We start from the raw sequence: 21052 nt of genomic DNA, 5'->3' as shown, positions 1-21052 counted from the left end.
TGCATCGCGTTAAATCCATGAATGAAAGGAAAAGTAAACATAAACCCGCATTTACTACAATAAACAGACTAAATCACGTTTTCATAGCAATCAAAAAGAAAAGGAAGGAAAGCGAATCGATCACATAAACGGGTAGCAGATATTAAACAGACGATGTACAACATGAAGCAATAAAAAGCGAAATGGGTCAAACCATGAAACAGCAATGGTAAAGAGCGAGGCAAAGGAAAGCTTAAAAACCATTACTTTCCATCCCCTATCACAATATGTTCTTCGGTTTCGCTATTTCACTCGCATACACACACCCATTTGCTCCCATCTCTATCTCTATTGTCGTAAGTCGGCGTAGTCCGTGTGGTGATGGTTTTGGAAAAGTAACCGGTATGTGCTGCTGGTTTCCTGTTAGAAATACACCATGCGTCATTTTGACTGACGTAACGCTTGGCAGCCATCAATCTTCGTAGGGGACACGCTCATCACACACACACTCATCGTTCGCCAAAAAAAATCAACGTTCTCTTCAAAACTTCTGCAAGCGATAATCGCCCTGTGCCCCATCAACATAGCGCGCGCGACCGTGGGATGGTCGCCTATTAAAACGCCCTCCTCCCGGGGCACAGCTGACTGACTGGCAGCCATGTGCCCCTTCGTGGGGTGAGTGTGTTTGTGCGCGCTAACGATGATGACTGTCGCCGTCTGGCAATGGCGGCGGGATAATTGAGCATCATTAATCGTGCACCGTTTTCTTCGGACCCTGTTATCGCATCATCGTAAATCGATCGTTCTTTTCTGCGCGCTATGTGGCGCACGGTCGAACAAATCTGCAAGCGGGAAAGAGAACGCAACGGCACAAGCGCCCATTACACGTTTGGTGCTGACACGCTGCTGCGATGTATGCGCCCCTGGTACGAGAGTCACATGAGCGTCTCCATGTGACGGCGGCACTGCGTGACGCAACCGCATGACGACGACGGCGGCCCTGTATTGTGTGTTGCCTTGCAGCAGCAGCTGTCCCCGTGGTTGTGTACGCTGCTTTAGCACGACCAGCTGTCATCGGTACACCCCGGTTGCAGCGTGCGCCTGGTACCGGATCGCAATGTATGCTGCTTGTTGCTTTATGGCCGAGAAAAAAGGCACTACCTGCAGTTCCAAAATAAAATTCGCTTTTTTACCCACTCTGCGGTACACGGTACAGGGTTAATTTTAATACAATGCATACGACGCGAAATAAGCCATTCCATTTCTTGGTCGCATTCCTTTTCGTTGCATTCTTTACGTTCAATTATTGGCTGGCTGCCGGGGATAGTTCCACGGTTGAATATCGCCCGAAGCGAACAAGATGAATATCACGTTGCTTATGTTGAGGACAGCAAAAGCTATCCAAAATACTGTGCGCCACTCTTCTAACGTTTGCTGTTGGACAGAAGGAGGAGATTGATAAAATTATATACTGTGCAGTGACATTTTTTGAAGATATTGATGGAGTGAATGTAGTAAATGCAGCTAATCTCCAAAGACAGAAAGACGGAACTAATCAATGTTACATGTAAAAAATTGACCAAAATCATAAAACTCTTTCACGAGAGCATAGCAATTTTCCAAACTTACAATCTCGTATGCGGATTGCATACTACACAAGGCGTAAAACTAAACTGCTGAAGAACAGAATAAAAGCTTCCAAAGGTTCACTACACGAAGCATTACAAGCTACACATTCTGAACATTTCCCCGTACACTTACATTTGGAGTTAACAGGCCAGCCAAATAAGGAGTAACAATGCCTGTAAATAAATGATTATCAGTTAAATAATATCACATTTCAACTCTAGCCGCGCTCTCTCTCTCTCTCTCACCCGTAATGGCACCAATTCCATTAACCATGCCCATCAGCACACCGGCAAAGTTTGGACTAAGATCGTTCGTGTTAACCTTTACGCCGGGATAGAATCCCCCGAGAAAGGTAACGCACAGTGCAAAGTACGTTACTACCATGACCTTATCCTGACCCGTGTAAGACGCAGCCATCATGAAGCAGGCGGGCAGTATCGACCCGATTGTCGTCCACAGCTTGCGTGCGCTCGTGCGCGACATACAATCCTTTCGGATCTGTACGTCGCACAACCAGCCGCCAAAAATCGAAAACAGCCACATACTGAAAAAGGGCGTGTAGGTGACGAGCCCATTATCGCTCACCGAGACGTGCAGGATGCTTTTCATGTACTTTGGCAGATCGGTAATGATCAGATAGGTGCCCCAATCATGCCCGATCTGACCCGCTATCAGCCCCCACAGCGGACAAGACCTAAGAATGCTGTTCCAAGGAATTGGGTACGAGTGTACGCTCTTGCGGCTTTCGGCCAGCTGTTCCACCAGTTCGGCACGCTCCTGTTCGCTAATGTACGGATGCGTTTCGGGACTTTCGAAGCCAATGAACAGCCAAAACACGTACCAGATGATGGCGAGTGCACCCCAGATGTAGAACGTTGTACGCCAGGTGTTGTGCGCTTCGATAAAGTACCCGGTACCGATGCCACCAACCAACGCTCCAATCTGACAGCCGCTAAACACGAACGAACCGTAGAAGCCACGTTGGGAAGCCGGTATCCAGTGGGCAATGAGGGCACTCAGCACCGGGAAAGTCGCACCTTCCCCTATGCCCTCTACGACACGCACCATAATCAGTAACCACTTTCCACCAACATCAATCGCAAGCGGTGTCAGAATCGTTAGCACAGCCGTAATCAGAACACTCAGTCCGAGAAGATGTTTCGAGTAACGGTCCGCTATGAAGGCGGTCACAAAATGGGACAAGGTGTAGCCCCAGTAGAACGCCGACAAGATGATACCCTGCTCGTGTTCGTCCCAATCGAAAAAATCTTTGTCCGCTATGGAAACACCTGACATCGTGTCGTTACGGTCGCCGGTCATCACTGTAATGGCGAGATGAAGACAAATGCGCATAGTGTACTGGTTGAGGATGGCGAAAAATGTCATCATCACTAGGATGTGCTTCTTTGGGCAGCAGCAAACTACGGGAAAAGAGAAGGAAAATTGTCACCCAAACGAACCAAACGAAAAAAGAACAATACATCTAATTACTTACGCTCTGCCATACAGGCGTTCAAACACTTCAACATGGTTGTGCCTTAATCCGTGACTGTGGATTCGATTGTAACTACAAAACGAAAGTTGTAATGCCTACTGCCATTAGATAACGCTGAGATCGTGTAACACCATTCCTTAGAGGAATGGATACTATGATCATGTCTGTATCAAAAAATTTAAAAAAAAACTCCATCCACATAAAGCCTTTTGATTTGATCTTTATTTATCACTCCATTACTTTTCATTCTCGATTGCTATCGATCGCTTTCCCTGGCACCTATTGCTATCTACGTAACAGGTACAACTGGTACAATGGTATGTACGATCGTAATCCATCGCTGTTCTAGTGTACCCGTTTCAGTTGCTTGCATGCTCCTATATCGTAAATTCTAACGCGTATTCAAGCTGATAAGTGGTATAAATAAATTCAACACAACAATATATTATCGCACTGAGCATCGAGGGGGGGGGGAGGTTTTGTTAAACCTACACGTTTCAGCAGAGCAGTGGCGTGGCCTATGGTCGGATTAACTATCAATCCGTACATTAGCACAATGGCATTGTACTCATATATAAAAGAAGGAATTTTTAAAATAAGCCATATTTTGTTGACTTACAGCGTGTGGTTTTCTCAACTTTCGATTGCTTCCTTTTCAAAAGCTTTTACTATTTGAAAGTAATTTCCTCTACTTCTCTACTATCACTCACGCAGACTCCAGGTTGATAGGTCCTGTGAACTGCAAGGGATCATTAGCCTATCACTGAGAGCCTCAGGGCTAGCTCCTCTTCTACTGCTTTATGGCCTCTAGAGATTGTACGCTTTTCTTTGCATTTGCCGGAACGTCAATCGATTCACCCGCCTCGACCGATTTGTTCATCAGATGGGGCGTGTTCCAGGGCTGCACTTCACCCGACGCCCAGATGATGTATGCCAGATTGGTAACGTTGAAGATGGCAAACGAGATCCAGAACACAATGCGCCATTCTTCCAGTGTGTGCTGCAATGGCGGAAACAGTCTGATTAGAACGACCGGTGTGCAAACAGATAGTTCTATGGTAACGCACTGTTAATGAAGGTAAATATTCAAAGCTCTTATTTCAACATTCTTAGCGTCCCTAATAACGCGCAGTAGAACGCACTAAAGGCAAAAAAGAACATTATTAACTATGTAAATTATGTCCTAATCATGAACAGACTATTCACACATTAGACACAGTTTTTAAGTAATGTAATGATGTTTTTATGAAGTTACGCTAGTGTTATTCATCTCGCAAATCTATTTTTAACAATTTCATAATGTATGTTAATGGTTACCTCTGCAAAAACATGTATGTTTGGTCACCAAAAATCGACCTAATTCAGCAATAAAACTGTTTTGCACTACCACGCCTAATGGCACATGGTTACCTACACACGACCGTAGATTTACAATGTCAACAGCAAAAGAACCCCATACATAAGAAATCTCTCCAGCCGGAAAAAATATAACTCAAACGACCACACCAAAACCAAACCAATTGAAAAGCTACTCCGCTCCAAACGTACAAACACACATCGCCCGTGTTTCCGGTTATGATAACTTACATTGGGTGTCATTACGCCGACAACGTACGGTGCGATGATGCCGGTAATGGCGCCGATACCGTTCGTGATGGCCATCAGCGTGCCAGCGTAGTTTGGACTCAAATCGAGCGGATTGACCTTCATGCCGGGGTAGAACGTACCCATAAGACCCATGGCGAAGGTGAACAGCATGACGACGACTGCCTTTTCACACCCGGCGTACGACGCACCGACAATGAAACAGGCCGGACCGATTGAGGCTAGGCGGAGAGAGGGAGAGAAATGAAAATGTCATCAGATAGTTGCACTTTTTGCATCCATGATGCGCAGCAGATGATATGAAGATGTCACATTTACCAATGGTGGTGAATAGCTTGCGTCCGAAGGTGATAGTCATACGTCCAGAGGTAATGAGCCAATCGCTCAAAACGCCAGTGGACAGCGAGACGATCCACATGACCAGATAGGGTAGGGAGGAGTACAGTCCATTATCCTTGATGGAGAACCGCAGCACGTCACTCATGTACTTGGGCAGATCGGTAACCATGATGAAGAAACCCCAATCATGTCCGATCTGTGCGCAAACCAGCGCCATCATAGGGACACTGGTGAGGATATAGCGCCATGGCGTTGGTGGCAGTGTACGATCACGCTCCAACGTTCCCAGTTCCTGCTTCAGGTAAGCCTTTTCCTTTTCACTGATGAACGGATGAGACTCTGGATCACTGTAGCACAGCAATGTCTGTTGATTTCATGAAAATCTATTAAGAATTCACAACAAAACACCCGACCAAAGTCTCTAATACTTACAAAGATCACGAACCATAAGACGCCCAGCCCACCGAAGAAGTAAAACACCGACGACCAGCCTTCAATGTTGTGCAGCAACACGCCGGATAGCAGGTTGCCTAGAATCGTTCCCACTTGTCCACCGCCAAACACAAGCGAACCAAGCTTACTACGCTCTTTCGCCGGGATCCAGGTGGCCATCAGTGCGCTCAACGCAGGGAAGGTCGTACCCTCTCCCAGTCCCATCATCACACGAATCACGATCAGCGCCGTAGATCCACCGAGCTCCACCGCCCACGGGGTGATCAGTGTGAAGAAGGCCGTTGAGAGGATACCCAAACTAAGTGTCCACTTGCCGCCAAACTTTTCCGCCAGCATACCGCCGGGGATGTGCGTGATGACGTAGCCCCAGTAGAACGAGGATAAGATGATGCCCTGCAGCTCCTCGTCCCAATCGAACTCGCCCCCGGTGAAGTCATCCGGGTTGGCACTTTCGTCGATCGGACAGACGCCGCCGTCCTCTTCGGTCGCTCCGTGCGTTTTGTTGACCATCTCCGTGATGGCGATCGACAGCGAGATACGCATCGTGTATGCATTCATGATCGCCAGGAAGCCCATGATCGCTAATATCACCCGCTGTGGGATGATAAAGACTGATGGAATAGAAATATAGAAAGAAATTAGGTTAAAATAGTGAAGGCAAATATAAAGATTTCCCTTGTCTGCATCCGCTAATGGTTATTCCAAACAGACAAGGAAATGTACCTTCTACCTACAAACACATGTAGCATATGCTTTATGGAGTGTGAAAAGTAGGTTACGTTTCGATCTTCTATACAACCTTCACGCATGAGTCGAATAGCTTGTAAACAGACCTGCACAACAGCAATCAACTTATGCTAAATATTTGCGTTGTAACTACTTGTCCAACATCTTGTGTCCTTGCTACAACAGCATTGCTAAAGCTGAATTGTAAAAAGGCTTTCAATCATCACATATGTTCACAGCCAGTTCTCAAAATGTGATAGAGCCTTTTTTCTTTCATGAAATAGATCATATAAAACATCAACACGATAATAAACCCCATTTCTGCTTCATCTGCATAAACGGAATGGGTAGAAAATCACCATCGAGTGGATCTATTTTCTCGCCATTTACGTGGGAAAAGGGGGACAGAACAAACATCATGAACTGTTCAGCGATCGCGATCAATGATGAAGTGAAAACGGGGGAAACCCTTTGTGTTCGTTCGGGTTGGAAATTCATATTCTATGCATTGAATTTGTTCGATGTGTAATCGCTAACCTATCGCCCCTAGTATGAACTTTGGGCGGTTGGTGCGTGTTATCCAGTAGACGTTCTATTGTCAGACACTTTGTAACGGTACTGGAGGATCTACTTCCCCTACAACACAATGCTCGGGGAAAAAGACTGACCGAACGTGGTGTGTGTGTATATAGTTTATGGTGCACAGTGCGAACAAATAATCACTGCCGATACTCGACGTGCGGTCGTAAATTCATCAACCGACTAGTGTACTCCCACACATACCCTCGTTCGATTATTGTGTCTGTGTGTGTTTTTGTGGTTTAACAACATTGAATTGCACCCTTCGCTTGCCTGCTTGAAGGGATGATATTGCCATCCATCATGGATTCTACCTCCACTCACTGATGGCAAGCCACTGATCATAATAAGGCGCTGATATCAGAGCTGTCAGACCTTAAAGTGCTTATAGACGGCTATAGGGACGGCTCTCTAATCTGAGATAAGATTTCTTTGGGGGCAACACCAGACTGGCCGACCACCAGTTTTTTTTATCTCGGATGTTCGCTACTGGTCCCTCAGGTTAATCAACGAAGTGATGTTTATGTAGTAGCACAATTCAATTACTGCGATAAACCCTGTCTTGCGTGGGGAGACTCAAACAACACCCTCAATAGGTACATTTCGCCTAATGATTGGCATACTTCCATAGGAGATAGTGATCTTCCAAAGTAAAACAAAAAAAACGCAAGAGAAATACCGATTACGTGTGTGATGACTGGTATTGTCCAATGTCAAACCATTTCCACTGGTCGCTTTGAACGCCATCGCAGCGCAAACAAGCAAATATCAATAAAAGCAATGTGAGATGTTTTTACGCTTTATTGTTTTTGGAATTCCCCCGAAAATAGAACTCCCCGTTTCGGATGACAAAATATCCATGCAAATATTATCCAAAAATCCTCTATCTCCCCCTCCCTCTACCGGTTTAATCATTGCAGCAAACACATTTGGCGTTACTTAAATCGTAATCTTTTGTAAAAAGGATTTGTGGCTGGGATTTCTCCACGAAAACAAACCTCCCGCCCCAGCACTCACCAGGGATGGCCGCCGGGCCCCACTTATGCGAAATGATTGTTTGTTTTCTCTTTCATTAAAGTGATAAACTCGAATACGAGCAAATATTAACGCGCAAACTATACAACCAACCACTCTCTTGTAGTGTCTCTCTTGTAGACAGTAAGAGCTGGACGATGATCCGATAATCGACTTTGGTCGGGAGTACTTGAAATGTTTTATCCCTGTCCTAGATTCATGCTTGCGTGGCATGAATGCCCATCGATGTCGATGTGCCCAGATATGTAAAAGTGTAATACATTTCAATGGAATTTGAAAAATTACAAACAGGAAACTCTTATGTGTTGTTATGTGTTGTTTTCATTCGGTAATGGAAATAATAGAGAGCCGAATCTGTCCCAACTCAAAATACATTTACTGGAATCAACAATGATCTTTACCGGACAATAAAATTGATTTGTTCCGTGGTTGATTCGTGGAAATCATTTGCGGTTTATCAATGTGCTAATGTTACCGAACCTAAGCCAATTTAATTTGTTCCGCAATTTTCCTTCAATTGCTCTCTGAGGTTTCTCATGCAACAGAAGCAGTCATACACCGGATGGTTGAAAAATTTACATTACGGCCTTCATGTTATTAAAAATAGAAAATTTCTTGGTTTTTACAATTGTTTAAAATAGTGTACTAAAATTTTTAGTAGCTTTATGTAGTTTCCATTGATGTTGTTGTAATTCAACCACCGTTCTCCAGACAATGGTACGGAAAATGTTGATTAGACAGACCATGAACTTGACAGAGGATGCGTACAAACACCGACAGTGCTACTGCGTCAGTAGGGATCCACGTTGCGTGTTTTGTTTCGAATTTTCCAATTACATTGTGTCTCTGTTTCCAAAAATCATACACGTAATAATAAATGAAAACAAAAGTGACAAATCTTCCTGGAAAACGCCATCGAAACTCAGGTTAAACAGTGGCACCATGTATAAGTATGTTGTACCGCATACACAGGCTATTGCGTGCTCTAAAGACAAATGTTTCACAAGTGGGAAAAAATGCTCTGTGGTTCACATTCTGCACACTTTCTATTCCTACTGCTTCACATTTCCTTGGCAAAGCATGGAAACATACTCTCAGCGCACAAATATATAAATATCGATTTGAAAATAGTACGGAAAATTCACCACTTAACAAACAATTAAATCAGAGGTTATATAGCGATCGGTTATGCATTCCCATGCAAATCACAGGCATTGCATTCAATGGTACTCATCTCTGGTTTAATCATGGGCGATAGCTCGTGCGGGCCTTAAGTAGATCATTAATCAGATGCTATTTTCACTTCCTTCTAGTTGTGTAATGCTATTCATGATCCATTTTCCGGTTACTCATTCCGTTGAGCGTGCATTGCGCCTTGTTTCTAATTTATGTTTTATATGTTCTTCCTATATTTGATAACCGGTTGCTCCCAAAAGATCTCTTTCTCACTCCAAACGACTCATTTAGTTTTATCCACTGTTAAAAATAGAAAGAAATTTCTACCATAAACGCTTCGCCCATTGAGAGCCTTAACAAAGCTTTGGCAAACAAACCACCCATACACACATATTTTCCATATACGTTAAGTAAATAGTAAACACACAAACCGACCCGGTCCAATGGCTCATTTTAAAAAAGGCAACATAAATACACACGAAATCAAACGTACGACGACAATGCCTTCCATGTTGGCCGACGATCGCCGCCCGCCCGTTCGGCTTTGTTTGATCGACGAAGTGTCTGCCGCTTTCCGATCAACTGATCGATAATGACACAAATTGTTAATGACACATAAATGTTTATTCGATGTTAAGTTTATTCGAATGAAGCGCATCTTGGGATGGTTTGTGCAAGATTTTGGTCGTCCATTTGAATAAATTATAAACAGAGTATGAAACGTGCGTTTTATTCAAGAAATATTGTCAAAAGAAGGTAAAATGTGTTTGTCAGTACTATACTTGAAAGCAACATTTATTGCCGTCATTATTATCCATCAGAACGAATAATCTCTATTTAATCCATTTTGTTAAGCTGTGCCTATCTGCACATGTGAATCTTGCCAAACCGCAACGGAATGTGCATAACAAATTGATGCAACAAACCTTATCACGCCTTTACAAAAAAATCTGTTCAACTCATCACGTGTAAAAACACATTCTCTTGTTGTGTTATATGCCATTCAACGACTCCAGAGCCGATCGTCAATGCAAAACCTATCTGGAACGCAGCATAGACACTATCCTCTCACTAGACAGCAAATGCCGGCAAAAGCATTGCAAATTTAGTCGTTTGAGCACCATGATTACCCGAGATAAGGCAAGTAAGCCACAAATGCCTTGCAAAGAAGAATGTTAGACTTTAATATTACATTTTATAATTGATTTAAAAAAGCGAATGAGGTTCAAACTTTCTAAAAAAATTAAAAAAAAACAGTCCCTGTAAATGACCTAGTAAATGCACGACACGTCCGCTAATGATTATGCTTGGGATTATGTTTCCAATGTTTCCAGTAAAATCCTTCCCGATCACAATATAAGCAACTATTGACAATATAAAAATGTATTGTCCAGCGCCATTGGAGGTCATACCGTCGAGCGGTCGAGCGGATACATTTATTTATGTATTTGTTAATGAGTATAGCTCATTGGTATGACAGATTTTGCGGTCATCATCAAAGGCCGAACTTGAGGAGCTCATCATTGCCGACACAGGCAGGTTTATGCTCTTGTTTTGCCATTGCGCGTATTGCGCATACTCTCTTACACCTTTCCGGCAACCCGTCGTTTACCGGCTTGGTGACATTGACCCATCGACATCATTGATGCTTCTCTCCATAATTCACATGGCATACATCATTCAGAGAGGGAGAGTGAAGATGGGAAGGAGGGAAGAAATGTATCTACTACGAATGGATAGTTGATTGGATGTCCAGGGGCAACGAGTCGGAGAACTGCCTGCACTAAACACCATTTGCAAACTATTTACAACTTCACACTCATTAAAAAGTCTCAAAAACTAACGGCTACAAACTAAAAACATTATACAATGCCACAACAATTTGTGGTAAGCGAACAAATGCAATGTACCTAACTAACACACGCTGGAGGCTTAATGTTGTAACAATTTTGTAACAACCAAAGCGTTGTGATTTTGTTTCTATTACAATTTGATCGTTAATTTTATCGTCCTAGCACACTTTTAGCCAAACTCTGCGGAAAGTAAACGCTACTCTACGCTACTCACATCGGGATACCCGCTGCTGCCAGCTGGAACTATACATAGTGATGGCAGTTTTTCTTCAGCACACTTTCCACAACAAATACGAGATAGAGAAATATACAAATACAATCACACTGTGACGATGTACGCGTCCAACGCGACGACTTTCGCCACAGCCGAGACCCTCAAGAATAGTCTTTAGAGGTGGATGGGTCGGTGTACAGTTAAAACTTTCGCCCTTTTTGTTGCACCAACTTTGGCTGCTGGTAAATCACATCCACCATTTGGCATTGGCACAGAATAATTTCTTATATTCACACATAAACACTATACGCAACACAGCCGGCGAATGTCAATTCACATTTTCGTTAAATTTTCGCAAACCAAAACGCTGAATACAATCCAACCGAGCAGAGCTGACTTCAGGAATGGAAAATCGCGTTCGCACTAGTGACACGGCAACTGTAGCAAGCTCGTCGTGGCCATTGGGACGTTCGCGAGCCGATTGAACCGCCAAGCGCAAACGAAACGCTCATAAATAATTGTCCAGACACCTGAGCAACCGCCATTGTATCGCCCCCAGCGTATCAGGTGCAATCGTACAAGAGACGCGGAGATCGGAGCGTTAGGTGTGTGGAGGGGCAAAAAGGGTTGGGGGTTGCTGGCGTAGGTGGACTGGCTTATCGAACTGAGCGTATGCGTGTGTATAAAAAGTTGGTTGTTGCTCGCGCAGGTGTAAGCGCATCAGTAGTAGTCGTCATCACCGTACTAGGTAGCATGGGAAGAGAGCTAATCAAACTACTACTACAAGTATGGATGGTATGTTAATGGTTTATGATGTTTAAGTGTTCCAATAGGCCAGTGTTTCATTAGTGTTTCAATGTGGTTGATGGGTAGGGAAAGCTCAAAAGCTAATACATCTTGTAGGGATGGATTTAAATTTCTTAGAATTCTTAATTTATTGATGTTTTTATTGCAAATGTTTAGGTCCCGTAAGCGATACCCGTAGGAAAATCACATCATGAATAATGCTAGACACTTGAAGTAATCGTCCAATTCAGAAACCTTCCAGTAAAAATTTCTGAAGTGTTCTCGTCCTCTAGCAGAGCATCACTTAATTTGTATTGAGGTGATAATTTCTTATCTGTTTATTTTTTTCCAAATCCATCTACATTCTTTATTATCTCTTCATGCACGCCAACGGGGAATAAACACATACAATCGGGGAAATACTATAAAACTTAAATTTTTCAACAACGGCATTCCAATAAAAGCTCTTGCAGAAATATTCACATCTTCCAGTGCAAAGTATGTTAACCATATGGTAAGGTTTATTGTGGGGAAGAACTGCCCATCCCGTCATTGATAAATACTGTGCTGCTTTGTGCTCATGTCGCGATAGTGTCGTAAAAAGCAGGGTACTCAATCGCTTCTGCAATCGGGTTCGGCGAGGATTTTAATCCCATAAATCAATCAATTGTTTGTGGCCCATCGTGCCCTCCATGAAGACCCAAGATACCAATGAAGCAGCAGATAGCATTTGTAGAGGCATGTCTATAATAACGGGGAAAGATTGTAAATTCGAATGCTTTTCGGAGGTTTATAATGCCCGTAGTCGATAAAAGTCAATAATCGGTCACCATAGTGGCATTGGGAGCTAATATCTGTGGGATTGTGGGCCGTATTGATCTATATTAAGTTTATGCCACCATAAAGGGTTAGATAGTGCCGGTGCAATGTAGAAAGGAATGATTCCATTGATAGATGAAGACAATGTAACTCATAATTTGTTGGACATTCGTCGGCAGAGCAATGCAAAATCATGCAAAATTCTTATTTTAACTCAATTCCTAGTTAAAATATTCACAACAATGGAATTAGAACACAATATAGAGCCTTCTTCTTTTTTCAATCCTGCTCCAAATACACACGCACTTATCTTCACATCTTTACGCACACATCCCCAAGCAAGACGCTTCGTTGTGATGAAAATGAAACACAGCCCAGTTCATTACCATCTCCACATAGTACGTTACGCCACAATGTCGCCCTTAACTAGCAGTGGCTTCTGTGCTGCTTAAAACTCCCACTCCATGATATACGATGATAAAGTCCCATAATTAGGCCAACATCAATGATACGGGACCACTGCTCTTCCTCTCTTACCTGTGTTGTGTGAGTAGCATGAGAAAAATGGGCCCTTTTTATGAAGTAAATAAAACAAAATCATTCAAGTGCAGTTCAGCATCGGTGTACACAAAGTGTTTCATGTGGGGCTGATATGATAATTCGCCACATCTTTCAACTTTCCGTGACAATATGTGGGTATCTCTGTTCAGCTTTGAGACGATGGAATCGTATGTTGGGATTTTTTAAAAGAAAAAAAGCTGTACAAGACCGGATTTCCATTAGTCGAAACACAACATTACAGGCCTGACATATTAGGCCGATGATGTTTAAGTGAAACAAGGGACAGCATTACGGACAGCAAGAGTCTTGAATGGCGTATAAACAACAAAACCAATGATAGCGCGTGTGTGCGGCCGCGCTATTATCCGAGGGTAGTTGATATACAATCAGCTAATAACGACAGGGGAAGCGGGTGTCGAAAAAAAAGAAAAATATGGTCACCCTTTTTGTGAAGTGAGCAGCTGCACCTCGAAGCTAAATAACAACAATTTACCATTGTGTACATCATCGACAAGCGAGAGATAACACACTAGTTGGGTCGCTTCTTTCGTTGCGAGATGAGATGATTCGAACCATTTATCTCGTTGAGCTATTCTGCGGCTCTTCGTGTTACCGCGTGCCGACCAACAAATCCAACCACGCGCTCCAAGCGCTAGATGAACCAACGGTAGTCACTCGTGTGCTATCTCAGATCGTTTTCGATGACCATCCATCTATGAGCGACACTTTATGAATCCTTCCTGCGATAACGATGTTTTATGGGGGTGGGGGGGGGGGGGGGGGTTTGCTGGCGATAGGCGCCGTACACGTATCGGGCAAGGTCTTGCCTGCCTAAAAACACTCAGGTTGAAGCGACTGGAGTTCGTTGATTCGCTTTTCTTTGCTGTGACATGAATCGCAAAGTATTGCGGATATGACGGAAATGCTCACTTTGCATGATCATTCAATGTCCTGAGTTTGAGTTGTTGTTATTTCAATATTTAAAGAGGTTTCGACCTCTTGGGTCTCTTTCGCCTCTGAACGAATTGAGTTGAGAACTATTTGATTATATTGAAGAAGTGAGATTCGGTTAAATCTAAATGATGCACCATATAAATTTCATAATTTCAATATAAATTTCGAAGTGATGTGTTTGCTTATTGACTTGAACCCTCCAATATTTTCATAAATACATTGAAACGGCTGATCTGTTGGAGGAAACTTCTTCGAGTAACACAACTTCGTTGACGTGCGTCAACAATACGGCATAGTCGTAAAATGCAATTAATTTAGTTAATTATTTAATCAAAACATTTTTCTGATTTATTTTCTATTTCAACAGAATGGAAAAAAATCTTGAATGTATGACACCTGCCACAAATTAGCAAAAATCATCAGTTTCAGGTTGATATGTACGTGCTCCGAAAGCTCATTTCATGGTTGGTAAAGCTTCCCATAAAAGTTATTTTTAACGCGCTTACTTCGATGCCAGTCCTGCCGCACATCGGAACACGCTCGAAGTAAACATAAAATCTACAGTCAAATCATAACCTTCGCCTTGCAGACGAACGCAAGTTACCGCTTGCTACAGTAATTGGCATTCAAACAGCCCAATCGATGTACGCCGCGTAAAAAAACAATCAATCAACGAAAAAAAAATCTCGCAAAAACGTACATTCTTTATAAGCTACTTTTAAGTGTAACTTAAATTCCTTCTCCCCGTTGTGTAACGTATATCCGAATCTTCAACAGCAAAAACCACTTCAAACGGCTGGTAAATGTAAATTCTCTGCCTACCTTTCTCGTCTCGTTCCTTTGCAGTGAAACAATTTACCACCATCTATTTGGTAAGGCATTTCGCTACATACATGCATCATCCCGCCCGCTCTAGGCCCACCGAAGTGCTTTAAACAATAGGACAAACTGTCTGTCTGTCTGTCGGCTTATCCCGTCATCGTTGTCTTGGTCATTGTCCCCCAAAAACAGGAAGCATCAAATGTGTCCCTTGTCCTCCGTACGCACGACCGGCACGCAGAGACCGAGAAACGAAACCGAAAACCGTTTGATGTTAATGAAAACAGAATGAAATTAATTTGCCCCAACAAGACGATATACCCGGTACGCAACACTTCAAAGAGCGCAGCAGCACCCGGATGAGACCAGATTCCTTTGATATTTTCACTTCAAAGATGAACGCGCTCGGCCAAGTATCAGGATCGCACGAAGCTCGGGAGGATGCACCGGCATTTTAGTAGGTGAGTTTGTAACAAACCCAATCCAACCCCAGGCAGAGAGCTAGGGAAGCGCTGTGTGTGTGTATCTTCTAACCAAGGACCTTTTGGTATCATCATTTAGCAACAAACGAACCGGAACTCGAGTGAAGCCGGGGAAGAGCACAAGACTTTGACCGCTGCTGAGGAATGGCTGTGTGCTTTGTTTGAAGTGCTCTCCAGAGATCCACCCTCACTCAATGACTGAATGGGGACATGGCTGTTACTACAGAAAGGGCGAGTGAAATATAGATAAAAAGCGAAAGTTTCATAGAAGAGAAAGAAAAAAAAACACAACAAGCAGTGTACAACAGTAACAACACTTAAACTTTTCATCTGATCCCCTGGCGCATAGCGAAATGTTGGAAAAGTCTTTTGTCCCAAAGAAACAATAATGGCGAATGTTTGCCGGTTCGCCAGAAGAGGACATCTTCCGGTTTTTTCTGTAGATGTTATTATTCTAAGCACACACACAGCGGATTAGTTGAGCAGCACCATCCGCAGCTTTGTGACTGGGTCAATAGCACGAGTCAATGTTGCAACCAAACCACCTCCATCGTATTCGCGCTGGACGTGGCCAATGGTGATAAATGCAAATGACCCAGCTGTTGCAACTGCTGTTGCTGTTGGTACAGAACATGTGGCGCCTTCTGGACTTTTGAGTTTTTGTTTCCAATACACACAGTTATGCCCGCGATTGATGATGCACTGTAGCGCGCGTGGGGGTCGTGGATAATGATTGCGGTCTGTCTGTATAAAATGCAACTGCTAAACACCCTCTGCGTAACACGATAATGAAGTTTTACGGGTTCTCCTGTGGTTCGTCAGAGGAACTGTCCTTTCCGTGAACAAGATTTATGAAAAAGTGAACTGCACAAGTGAAGCACTCGTCGTTTTAAGATCAATAGAAAATCATCAAACATTCTCGACATTATGCGATTCCAGAACAGGTCAATTCTCGGTCTTAGGTTAAGATGGAATTAATGAACTTTTTTATTAGATTTCGGCTACATGATGCATGCGCGTCATTAAATTTGTGAGAAACAGGAAAATAAATTAAAATTTTCTGTTAGCAAAATTAATCGACTATTCATTTTTGTCGCATCATCAAGGGTTCATATGCATTGCTTCACGTTATCTTAATCGAAAGCAAACCGAGTTCCTGTATCCGTCCGATCGAGTCCGATCCTGTACCCGTAACAGATATCAGACACACTTTTAAGATAACAACGTAACGTGTCAAAATATTCGTACGCTCACTCACCCATTTACAAAATGGTTCATCCGAATGTTTCGTAAGTAATTATTCTTCTACCACTACAAACGCAAGTTATTTCCACACACTCCACAAGCATACAGGGTTTCTCTAGCCAGTTCAACATCGGAAGCAAACAATTGTATCCCGTAAAATACATTTCAACCAGTGCAGCAAAATGTTATGAGCATCACGAGCTTTACACCAACGAAAACTATGAACAAATCCATGGTAGCTGGACGCTTATTGCTGATACTCAATGAAAGTGCGTCATGACATGCCGGAACTGACATGCGAGTGTTTGAGTCAAACACGATACTCTGACTGACAAGCTGAGCTAAATGCCGGCGCAAGCATAATCCTGTTTTTTCTGGTTGTGAACAGTGCTGCCAAATGCCACTATTTCAGTCACCAATACTCATGACTGAAATGAAGTTCAAGTCAGCTAACGTACACAACTGTAATGATCAAAGATGATACTCAAACAGTTTATAGACCACATGCTTGGTGACATTTTGTTTAGTATTCAACTCTTGGTCACTCACTTGGTCACGGCATTTTTTTTTTTTTGTGATAATCACGACATTCTTGGAATATACTTGGCGTGTGGTCTCAAGCAACAGGAAGCGTGGGGTCGCAAAAATGTCAGGAAGCATGCATTGATCACACCAATTGTTTTGAGTATCACCTTTGATTATCATAATTGAATACGTGACGCTGACATGGAATTTGTTTCAGTCAGAGTTTTTTATGACATTGGCAGTTACATTTTATAGCACTGATTTCAACAATAACAATGGAAAGTCGAATAATATGTCATTGGTTGCTCGGTAAACGCTCGACCAAAGTATATGTATGATACAGGTCGATGCATAGCTCTTTTTTGCACTAATACAAAGATCATGGATTTGGCAGTTGCCTCGTCCATTTCTACACGTACACAAACAAGCTCTGAGTGAACGGGGTGTTAATTTGGCGAATATTTTTACCTAGTGCGGAGCTTTTTTCGTTTTTATTTATTTAATAGAATTAAGAATATGTTCAAATGTGTTCTCCCTGCGAAAATTCGCCCCAAACACAAGGGCTTTACTAAAAATGAACTGTTTTTGATGTTCCAATTTCTTCACAATATCACATGAATTTGGGTGTTTTGGGGTGTGTGGCAATCATATTTTTTTTTATTGAGGATTATCCGGGCAGCTCGGGACCGGACGGTTGCCGGTTAATCGATACCCGATAAGAAAATCATATAAAAAATATAAAATGCACTGGTTTTACAAACAATTCATTAGTACAATATTATTCTAATCAATAACTTTAGATTTAATAACTGTCCATGAACAAAAAATGAAACTCTAAAATATCACTTGACACTAGAAAGCTGCATAAAAAAAAAAGTTTACTAACTTGACTATCGCTGCTAATGTTTGCCTCGATTGAAGAGCTGTCAAATTTATGCGAACGGTTAAGCCGCCTGCTGGTTAATCCGTCCCCGTATAATCGACGTTCTACTATACAGGCGGTCCCCGAGATACACGGTTAATGGGGACCGAAAACGGCCGCAAAATACCGCGTATCTCGAATTTCCGCGTAAGTCGAATCTCGTGATTTCCAGCTAAAATATCACAAATTTTCGTGTAATTTTGCAAGTAGGGGGCGGTTTTAGTCACTTTATGAATTATTTGACATGATTCTGACTGAATATAACTCTTTTAAACCTTTTGAAATAGTTTTTGACATTCGATCAAAACGGAAATTATTTGGCAATTTGCAATTGATGTGTCAAATCAGTACAATTTGCTCAAAGAATTGTCAAATTTAGAAAACCGCGTATCTCCGAATCCGCGTATAAGAGGTACCGTGTATCTCGGGGACCGCCTGTACTTACTTTCATTAGTCAATTCCTTAGGCATGCATCGACCTGTATCCTATATGGACTTTGCGCACGACATTCATTTGACAATGTTGAATAGGGATTTTACGGATTGGAAATGAAGCTAACAATGTTGAGCTGGCTAGAGAAACACTGTATTAACATACCTTGGGACAGCCATTCCAAACAGCGATGACGATACGGTGCTTCATACTCCTCCTGGGGCAATGGAACCTCCCTTAACCCAACATTCGAAGACGTCCCCTCCAAATCCACGACCGGACACAACAGTTTGCCACTCAACAGCGGTTCCTTCTCGCCAGACGTTCCAGCGGAGCTAAAATTAAACATTTTCACACCACCTCTGCACCGGAAGGAACTAACAGTACACCAATATTAACTTTTGCTCCACATTACCACCACGAGACTGATCCAAACGGTTGGAAGGTGCAGAGAAACTGCAAAACTCGAGCGTTTACTCGTCTTCTTAAAACAAGAAGCGTTCTCCGTCAGCAGGTTGTCTCGGAAGTGGCACCCATAATTAGTAAGTCCGGGTGGCTTAAAATTGACACTGGGTGATTAACTGATAACGCGCCCTGTTAGATCACGCGGGATGCTGAGCTGTGCTTTCTCTCGTACTCGTCCCGGCCCGGCCTGAATACGTTCGTTTGACAATTCTGAACCGAATCGACCTCCATCGCACTACTTTGTAAGCTGCGGTCTAGCCTCTTTCCGATGCCTAGCAGATAACGCGGCAAAGGGTAAGGCAGCTGCTTACCCGAATAACCCAAGCAAAAAACATGATTCTCTACGCATAGCGATACCTTATAGATTAGGCGTATAAAAAGGTTTTTATGATGATGATTGTTTTGTCTTCTTTGTAACATATCATACACCATACTTCCATACACGGTGATGAACGCAAATACCAATGATGAACCAATACACCAACAAACGCTGTACTTTGTTTTGTTTTTCATGGCGTATTTGAGGTTTGGAGAGTAAACTCTCTCTTTCTCGCTTTGTTTTAACGATCCTAGAGTGGCTATGTCAAGTCATGTATTATACCGTTCTTTTATGGTTGAGATGATTTATGTATTTCTAGAACTAGCGCCAGACTTCATCAAAAGAAAACTGTGACACGTGCAACCCACACAGTGATACAATGATCATTGTCATCTCATTTCCCAAACGATCAGTTTTATTTTAACACGTTCAGTCCTAGGACCAAGGCCTGTGTAGGAACGAGGTCAAATATTAGCCAAAATCGGATTGGCCATCTTGGATGCCATTTGACAGCAGAAAGCCCTTGAAAATGCATCATTCCCTCAAACATTTACTGTTACAGATATACATACTCTTCCTGTAAAATGTATGAACCAATTAACATTTTTCTTTTTCTCTTCCTGTAAAATGTATGAACCAATCAACATTTTTCTTGCAATGATCCGACCAGAGACCGATTTATCATTTTGATTAGAAATAAAATTTTAATCGAAAAGGGCTCTTAGATGTCAAACTGCCTGTAACGAACTTTTGGCTACTTGTCAAATCGTTCTACTATACGGGACCTCGTTCCTACACTGTCCATGCCTAGGACGGTCTCTAGGGATCACCAGTGATATCTCCCTGGGGACCTCCGTTAATCTTTTACTGAGAGAAACAACTGTACTTTACCCATAAGAATAGTCTAAAAATGACCGCGGTTGACAAAAATCTCCTCGCACATACAACAGTACAGATGAACAGAGAATAGTTGAAATTATAGTAAAAAATCACGTTTGCTGCAGTTTGCTAAATGCATATTTGGATCAACTAAATAAATAAATTCAATTGCTTGCGTTGATGATGCCGCAGAACGCAAAGTTACAGAAAATAAGCGCCAGGCTGAACGTGTAAAGTATTGAATAAAACATGATTGTACTGTTTCGTTTCACGTGCATCATTTAGCTTCAATTATTTAGGTTTATATCACAAAAAAACAATATTAATATCTTTTGAACTCACCGCAAGTGTTCACCAACGTCACATGTCTTCGACATCATCTTTACCGAAGTCATTAAAAACTAAGCTTTTGATGCAAATCTTTCAATTTGTTGCTGATTTCTACCGGTTGAAAGATATGGAGCTGAAATGAAAATAAACATGATTGTTAAACAGATTTGTTATTTACTCACATGTTTTCATTTCTTTCGGCAAGCCCTGTTGCTCCCACTGTCAACATTCTACGGCTTTTCAGCCATCTAAACTCTTCTACTTTTACTTTAGCGAGAAAGGGTACATATATCCTCCTCAGTTTGTTCTATCTAAACTCATTTTCACTAAAGAAAAATGTTAGAAAAAGCGCCAACTGCAATTCGTTTGTTGTTTACAGTGAACAGCTGATGTATTGTTTATTGCTGACCTCGGGAAGTACAAACAGCCCG

At 42.4% G+C, this 21052-nt stretch overlaps 2 protein-coding genes and 1 long non-coding RNA gene across 9 annotated transcripts; 1 reads left to right on the top strand and 2 right to left on the bottom strand.

The window, feature by feature from the left end:
• Nucleotides 1-1278: 1278 nt before the first annotated feature.
• On the bottom strand, nucleotides 1279-3196 carry LOC3291581 (sialin). The gene is made up of 4 exons (XM_061662118.1): nucleotides 3104-3196; nucleotides 1854-3029; nucleotides 1741-1781; nucleotides 1279-1413 (listed from the first exon to the last, which is right to left on the bottom strand). Exons 1-4 carry the CDS (start codon nucleotides 3135-3137, stop codon nucleotides 1279-1281), a joined length of 1386 nt encoding a protein of 461 aa, XP_061518102.1. The 5' UTR covers nucleotides 3138-3196.
• Nucleotides 3197-3303: 107 nt separating this feature from the next.
• LOC1278231 (putative inorganic phosphate cotransporter) lies at nucleotides 3304-21022 on the bottom strand. 7 transcript variants are annotated; one of them, XM_061653210.1, is made up of 6 exons: nucleotides 20890-21022; nucleotides 20634-20754; nucleotides 5480-6111; nucleotides 5027-5411; nucleotides 4691-4929; nucleotides 3304-4103 (listed from the first exon to the last, which is right to left on the bottom strand). In XM_061653210.1, exons 3-6 carry the CDS (start codon nucleotides 6074-6076, stop codon nucleotides 3894-3896), a joined length of 1431 nt encoding a protein of 476 aa, XP_061509194.1. In that variant the 5' UTR covers nucleotides 6077-6111; nucleotides 20634-20754; nucleotides 20890-21022; the 3' UTR covers nucleotides 3304-3893. The 7 variants fall into 7 exon arrangements, with proteins under 7 accessions (XP_061509194.1, XP_061509190.1, XP_061509191.1 ...); XM_061653206.1 differs by lacking the exons at nucleotides 20634-20754; nucleotides 20890-21022 and adding exons at nucleotides 11084-11322; nucleotides 11421-11553; XM_061653207.1 differs by lacking the exons at nucleotides 20634-20754; nucleotides 20890-21022 and adding exons at nucleotides 11084-11146; nucleotides 11421-11551.
• LOC133392688 (uncharacterized) lies at nucleotides 11741-16576 on the top strand. Its single transcript, XR_009765759.1, has 2 exons — nucleotides 11741-15483; nucleotides 15584-16576. It is a non-coding gene; the product is annotated as an uncharacterized LOC133392688 (long non-coding RNA).
• Nucleotides 21023-21052: the final 30 nt, after the last annotated feature.

Source organism: Anopheles gambiae, chromosome 3 (assembly GCF_943734735.2).
Source record: "Anopheles gambiae chromosome 3, idAnoGambNW_F1_1, whole genome shotgun sequence".
In the NCBI taxonomy this organism is placed as follows: Eukaryota; Metazoa; Arthropoda; class Insecta; order Diptera; family Culicidae; genus Anopheles; species Anopheles gambiae.
Note: the sequence above shows the minus strand (reverse complement) of the source record. Positions and strands in the feature narration are given on the sequence as shown.

Excerpts from the sequence above, each read along its gene's own strand:
- LOC3291581 (XM_061662118.1), bottom strand. The coding sequence starts at position 3,137 with ATGTTGAAGTGTTTGAACGCCTGTATGGCAGAGC. Across the intron at positions 1,782-1,853 it reads TGGAATTGGTGCCATTACGG|GCATTGTTACTCCTTATTTG; the intron begins GTGAGAGAGAGA and ends ATTTATTTACAG. Across the intron at positions 1,414-1,740 it reads CTGGCCTGTTAACTCCAAAT|CAAACGTTAGAAGAGTGGCG; the intron begins GTAAGTGTACGG and ends TCTGTCCAACAG.
- LOC1278231 (XM_061653204.1), bottom strand. The coding sequence starts at position 18,977 with ATGTTTAATTTTAGCTCCGCTGGAACGTCTGGCGAGAAGGAACCGCTG. Across the intron at positions 5,412-5,479 it reads TCTTATGGTTCGTGATCTTT|ACATTGCTGTGCTACAGTGA; the intron begins GTAAGTATTAGA and ends TGAAATCAACAG. Across the intron at positions 4,104-4,690 it reads TCGGCGTAATGACACCCAAT|CACACACTGGAAGAATGGCG; the intron begins GTAAGTTATCAT and ends CCGCCATTGCAG.